Source organism: Sciurus carolinensis, unplaced genomic scaffold (assembly GCF_902686445.1).
Source record: "Sciurus carolinensis unplaced genomic scaffold, mSciCar1.2, whole genome shotgun sequence".
NCBI lineage: Eukaryota > Metazoa > Chordata > Mammalia > Rodentia > Sciuridae > Sciurus > Sciurus carolinensis.
In genome coordinates, this window is record NW_025920361.1 from 731 (window position 1) to 7,531 (window position 6,801).

General features: G+C 57.5%; 1 protein-coding gene across 1 annotated transcript; it reads right to left on the reverse strand.

Moving 5' to 3' along the window:
• Window positions 1-1,574: 1,574 nt before the first annotated feature.
• Window positions 1,575-3,387, reverse strand: Prss38 (serine protease 38). The gene is made up of 5 exons (XM_047538247.1): window positions 3,231-3,387; window positions 2,994-3,156; window positions 2,231-2,502; window positions 1,969-2,111; window positions 1,575-1,829 (listed from the first exon to the last, which is right to left on the reverse strand). The coding sequence occupies exons 1-5, from the start codon at window positions 3,385-3,387 to the stop codon at window positions 1,575-1,577; spliced, it is 990 nt and encodes a 329-aa protein (XP_047394203.1).
• Between the last annotated feature and the right edge of the window lie 3,414 nt (window positions 3,388-6,801).

The following is a 6,801-nucleotide window of genomic DNA, read 5'->3' on the forward strand; positions in this document are numbered from 1 at the left end:
CTGCTCTCGGGTGGGGTGGGCGTTCCCGCCAGCTGGTGGCCTCGCTCTCCGTGGGCTGCAGGCGCCCTGTGGCCCGCGCTCACCGCAGGCACGGATGTGCGACTTCGCCCAGCTGCGGCGCAGCGGCCGGGCAGCTCTGGAGTCGGGCCAGGTGCCTCTCTAGGAACCCTCCCAGCCCAGCGCTTCCCTGCAGAGGGAAGGAGCTTTCACAGAGCTTGGTCTACTTGAACCTTCTGCTAATTGTGTTTAAAAAAAATTCCCTAAGAGGGAAGCCAAGTGTCTTTACATAGAACCACGTAACATCGTTCACGATCTCTCGCGACGTCTGTTTCAGGGCTCTTTCCTCCTGTCGTTTCTTTTCTTTTTCTTTTCTCCAGTGTTAGAGATTGAACCCAGGGCCTTGCACATGCCAGGCGAGAGCTCTTCCACTGAGCCACATGCCCAGTCCTTATCATTTTATTTTGAGACAGGGCCTTGCTAAGCTGCTGAGGGTCTTGCCAAGCTGTTGAAGCTGGCCTCAAATTTGCGATCCTCCTGCCTCAGCCTCCCAAGTCACTGGGCTCATGGGTATGGGCCAAGGCACCCAGCTCCTCTTGGCCATTTCTTTTTTGTGTTCATTTCTTTCTTCATTAGGTTAGTAATCCCCTTCCCCCCACCACTACACACAATTTTAGATCTTTTCTTTTTTAAAAGCAGCCTTTTGAAATACAGTTGTCCCTCAGCATCCTTGAGGATTTGTTCTGGGACCCCCAACGGGTACCAAGATTCAAGTGCTTGTGTAAAAGTCACCTAACCCAGGCAGTCATCTCTCGGTGGCTTAGGACGCGAATACAATGTAATGTTCTGTCAGCAGCTGTTATACTGTATCGATTAGGAAACGCAAGAAAAACGGGATTGTTTGTGTAAGTAGAGACAAAATTTGGGGGAGGAGTATTTTCCCTCTGAAGCTGGTGGATCTGGGGTGCTGGACTCGTGGACGATGGACTGTCAGCTGTGGTATTTTTTGATTTGGTTTCTGCACGTATCCTTCTAGTTCCTTCCTTGGGCCCACCTACTCTCAGCTCATGCGTTCCAGTTTTCAACCTGGATGTTTAAATGTCTTCAAGAACTCCTTTCTGTTTGCACGTTTGAATAGTCAAACAATGCCCTTCCCTCCGGCCTCCGCTCTGGCCACAGCCCTGGGACTCAAGATGCCCTGGGCAGTCCTTCCCACAAAGGCTCCGTGGTCTGGGCTTCTCTCTCCGCGCTGTGGGCGTGGCCTCACCCGCAGGCGCTATATGGGGCATGGTGGGCCCTTACGCTGCACGGACACTCGCTCTTTGAGGAATCTGTGGCAACCCGGGCAGAAAGACGTGCAGAAGCCCGGAGATGCTTGCTCCACAGACGTTTAATGACCTTGCTCAGAGCTTGACGAGGCCTGGGCTGTCCTGCTCCCTCGCCTCTGCCCTCCCGGGCAGCCCCTAGGCCGCCCCTGGCAGGCCAGCCTCTGAACCCAACCTCTGGCCTCACCCGGCTCTGGAGAGACTGCCAGGGGGAGTGTGGGGACCGGGGCAGCCTCGGGGAGGTCTCAGCCCTCACAACACTAACAGGCCCCCCAGAGTGGCCACAAGGACACCAACGGGGACCCCCAGAAGGGGGCAGAGAGCAGGGACTGGCTGAGGAGGCAGGGGTGTGGCCTCTATGTTATACCGGATCCAGTCTGAGAAATGGGAGACTCGGGCATACACTCCAGGGTACAAGGGCTGGGTACACCCGCGGCCCCAGCTCACGATGCCGATCTGCAGCCATGTGTGGTTGGATTCACACACCAGCGGGCCCCCAGAGTCACCCTGCAAAGGAGGCGGGTCTTCCGTCACCGGGGTCCAGCGCCTGCCTCTGAGGTCCCACTCCCCACCCCGCCCCCGCCCGGCCACAGCTGGCCCAGAGCCGCAGGGCGAGGCCCCAGCGCCAGCTCGTCAGTGGACACACCTCGCACACAGTCCTCACGTTCCAGATGTCCCCGGCACACAGCATGTCGGGCAGGATGTAAGACGAGTATTTGTACAGCAGTGCACACAGGGCCCTGGGGATCAGCGGCAGCTGGGCTTCCTGGAGCTCACTGGAGGTGTGACCTGTGGGGTGGGCAGGGGCAGCCAGGTGAGCTCCTGGTGGACAGCAGGCAGGGCCGGCACACAGCCCACCTGGCCGAGGAGCCCACTGCTTCCTGCTTCCCTGATCTGCCCTGAGCTACCTTGCTGCGTGACCACGCCCCACCCAGTGGCCCAGCAGGAGAGGTTGGTGAGGTCCACGTCCGGAGGTGCCAGGCACACAGGGAGGACGGAGTCGGAGAACACGATGCGGCCCTTCAGCTGCACCAGGGCCACGTCGGCCCCCACCGGGTGGAACTTCTCGTAGGCGGGGTGCAGGATCACCTGGTTCACCTCGAACCACTGGGTGTGCTCGCTGGCGGTCAGGAGGTCGACGATGCCCACATACATGTCGAAGATTTCGATGCTCTTGTCCCTGTCGCCAGAGGGAAAGCCACTGCACCTAGTCCCCGCGCCATGAGCCCGCAGAGGGAGCACCCAGCCAGAGCCAGCTCCTACCTACAGCCTGGGGGGCAGGGACCCGCCAGGGCCCACTCAGGCCAGGGGCCACTGGCCAACTGCCATACAAGCCGGGCGCCCAGGCACACGAACCCCCTCTTAGCCACGGCCTGGACAGCAGCACGCTTCTGCAGCCGGCAGATGGCCACGGGGTCTTGCCCCTGTGCACCAGGCAGCTGCTGTGGACCTGGCTGAGGCTCGGTGGGCAGGGCCATGTGCAGGCGACAGGCCGCGCTCCGGTTGGCATCAGTGAGCCTGTTTGGTGGGCAGTCTCTAGCGTGGGGACCTCACTGTAGAAGGTCATCTGAGGAGGAGGCTGCAGGTGTGGGGCGGACCGCGAGTGGCGACCTTCTCTGCAGAGCCCGTCACGAGGCGGACGCTGCCCCGCGGCGGACGGGCGGCCCTCACCTGCCGAAGCAGTGCGCGGCGGACAGCACCCAGTACTCGTTGAGGATGGAGCCGCCGCACACGTGGAAGCCGGCGTACTGCACGCTGACCTGCCACGGCCACTTCCTCTGCGGCGCGGGCGCGCCGCCCAGGATCCTGCCCTGCACCGCGCGCCGGCCACAGGCTGGGGAGAGACAGGCAGAGTGGGCGCGGCGGGCCGCGCGAGGGCCGGGCCGCCCGCGCCCGGGAGGGACCTACCCACGGCGCCGCTCAGGGAGACCCCCGAGCCGGCCGGCTGCTGGTGGGCCGCGGCCGCGACCCGGGCCGGGGGCGTCAGCAGGAGCGGCAGCCCGAGCAGCACGAACCGCAGGGCAGAGCGTCGGGATGCGCCCGGGCCCGAGGCGGGGGCGGCCATGAGGCCGAGGCGCGTGCGCAGCGGGAGGGCCGGACGGCGCCCCTGGAGGCGAGCGCGCGGGACACGTGCCGGCGCCGCGGCGAGACCCGGCGCCCCCCGCCGGCGCTCCGGGGCGGCCTTCCACCCGCAGTCGACCCGGGTCTGCCAGCTGGGGTTGAGAAGGTGCCCCCAGGCCCGGCGTCCTCCGCTCCGCTGAGTCGCCCGGTGCGAAAACCTTGTTTAAAAACCGAGGCTTCATTTACACGCAGCGCAATGCACCCCTCCTAGCCGACAGGCTTGTTAGCAAGATACTAGATTTATATGGATTAAGAATGAGAGAAATTAGTGCAGTTCCAACCAAAATCCTGGCACGGTCTTTAGATGCACTCTGCAAGCTAGTTTCAAAAGTTGTAATTCATGCTGGGCGCAGTGGGGAAGGCCCGTAATCCCAGTGACCGGGGAGGCTAAGGCAGGAGGATCTCATGTTCAAAGCCAGCCTCAGCAACTTAGCGACACGCTCTCTCAAAATAAAAAATAAGGAAATAAAAGGGCAGGGAATGTGGCTCAATGACTCAGCGCCTTTGGGTTCAATCCTCAGTAAATATTTAAAAAATTATAAATCATGCGGAAGGGCAAAAATTTAAGAAGAATAAGGCAGATAAAATTTCCTTACAAGATACCAAATTTTATTATGACTCTGCAGTAATTAAAACATCAGTGGAGCATCAGCTGGACCAGAAAGTTAACAGATATTGCAAGTATCTTCATCAGTTCAAGTTGCTATGACAAAATACCACAGACTGGGAGACCTATAAACAACAGAAATTTATTCTGCACAGTTCTGGAGGCTGGAAGTCAAAGATTGGGGATCCAGCATGGTCAGGGACTAGGGAGGGCCCTCCTGGGCTGCGGACTGTTGCCTGTGGGTGCTGACCTCACATGGTGGGGACAGGGTGAGGTACTGTCTGGGGTCATGACCTAATCACCTCCCAGAGACCCCACTTCTGGATACCATCACACAGGGAGTTAGGAATTCAACCTATGAATTTGGGGAAGACACAAATATTCATTTTATTATAGGAATGAAGCCCAGACTCAGACCTTTATAGATACACACCTGATTGCAGTGGTGTGTTAGTTCACTTTCCATCACTGTGACAAACTACCTGAGAAAAATCAACTTTAAAAAGGAAAGATTTATTTTGGATCATGGTTTTAGAGATTTCAATGGATGGTCACTTGGTCCTGTTGCCTTGGACAAAGGTCCAAGGCAACATGGTGGCAGGGGACTTACGGTGGAGCAGTTGCTCATGTCATGGTAGCTAGGAAGCAAAGAAAGAGGAAGGAAGGGGCCAAGGACAAGTTAGTGCCTTCAAGGTCACAGGCCCAGCTACTGCTTCCAAGTAGACCTACCCCCTAAAGTCCCTTCTCAAGAGTGCCCCTGGCAGGAGACCAGGCCTTCCTTGGGGGACACTTCATATCCACACCACAACAATGACAAAACAGAAAGCCACCTCCAGAATCAGGAGATACTTAAGAGATGGCGAGGACTCTCCAGAACAAGACCTGGCGACCTGGTGAGCATGAAGAGCCAATGACCACCCCATCTGGTGGTTCTGCCTGTCAGAGACGGTGGCCACACATCGGTCCTTTTTGCCATCTTGTGAGGCTACGGAAACAAAATAGGAGTCAGCACCCACCAAAGGCGTGAACTGTGGTCAACCACACCTGCTCGTGGCTGACAACGAAAATGGATGCACCCCAGGAATAAGGTGAATCCAGGATAAACGAGCCCTTTAATGGCCACAGCCCAGCTTTGAGTCATCTGGGAAGCTCAGACCTCGAACATGGAAAATCTCAAGTTCTCAAGCCCTGAGTGCAATAGAAGGTCACGCCGAGTGGCTGGTGTGCCCGTGCACCTAGGACCAGAGAGGACTCTTCTTAGGGCAAGGGCAGCATCACCCTCAGCCTTCTTGTGTCTCTGGGAATGAGATTCAACCTCCTTTCCAGCACACAAGCAAAGGACCAGAAGCCCGAGATGCGCACCATGACGGAGAACCAGCAGACAGACAGACATAAAGAAAGCAGGTGCTCGAGTTACCAGCCAGAAGACAGGAACCAGCAGGCTTCTCAGGGGCAAGCTCCAGGGGGCGGGGCCAGGCTTGTCAACGTTTTGCAACGACTGGAATCTGTAAGTTTGACCAAGGAGAATGTAAAAAGAACCATCATGGAAATTCCAGAAACGAAAGGCCCAAAACCAGAATTCAGAAACCACTGAATTGTTTTGATGACTGCTGAGACCTGAGGAAGAGTGAACCCAGGAACTAGGTGTGTCATTAGGACAACCCACAGTAGGAAGAAGAAGATGCTCCAGAAAAAAGTGTGACTGTGCTTTGTGCTATACGCACACAACTTTAAGAAAGAAAAGTGTTGCTTTTGTTCCGATTTTTAAAAATAAAACAATAAGGCCATGATGTGTTAACAGGACCAAAATGATCCCCCACCTGAAAACAACTCCCCCAAAAATTAATGAAGGAAGCTAGTTTTTAAGACCCAAACACCAGGCAGTGGATGACTGTGATCCCAGAGAGATAGGGAGGCAGTGGACAGGGGTCCATGTTGTGCAGTTTCCAGGACAAGAAGCGACTCAGATGGAGCTGGCAGAGGCCTGACCAGAGGAGAAGTGAGAGCCAAAAGGCCGGGGGTCGGGCTCTCCAGAGAGCCTAAGGAGGAAGAGAGGACACAGAGGACTCTGGGCATTGAGAGGGCGGAGCCTCAGAAACAAGAGAGGACAGAGAGGACCCTGGGACACTGGAGAGGGCGGAGCATCAGGAGCAAGAGAGGACAGAGAGGACCCTGGGACACTGGAGAGGGCAGAGCCTCAGGAGGAAGAGAGGACAGACAGGACCCTGGGACACTAGAGAGGGCGGAGCCTCAGGAGGAAGAGAGGACAGACAGGACCCTGGGACACTGGAGAGGGTGGAGCCTCAGGAGCAAGAGAGGAGAGAGAGGACCCTGGGACACTGGAGAGGGTGGAGCCTCAGGAGCAAGAGAGGACAGACAGGACCCTGGGACACTGGAGAGGGTGGAGCCTCAGGAGCAAGAGAGGAGAGAGAGGACCCTGGGACACTGGAGAGGGCGGAGCCTCAGGAGCAAGAGAGGACAGACAGGACCCTGGGACACTGGAGAGGGCAGAGCCTCAGGAGCAAGAGAGGACAGACAGGACCCTGGGACACTGGAGAGAGTGGAGCCTCAGGAGGAAGAGAGGACAGAGAGGACCCTGGGACACTGGAGAGGGTGGAGCCTCAGGAGGAAGAGAGGACAGAGAGGACCCTGGGACACTGGAGAGGGCAGAGCCTCAGGAACAAGAGAGGACAGACAGGACCCTGGGACACTGGATAGGGCGGAGCCTCAGGAGCAAGAGAGGACAGAGAG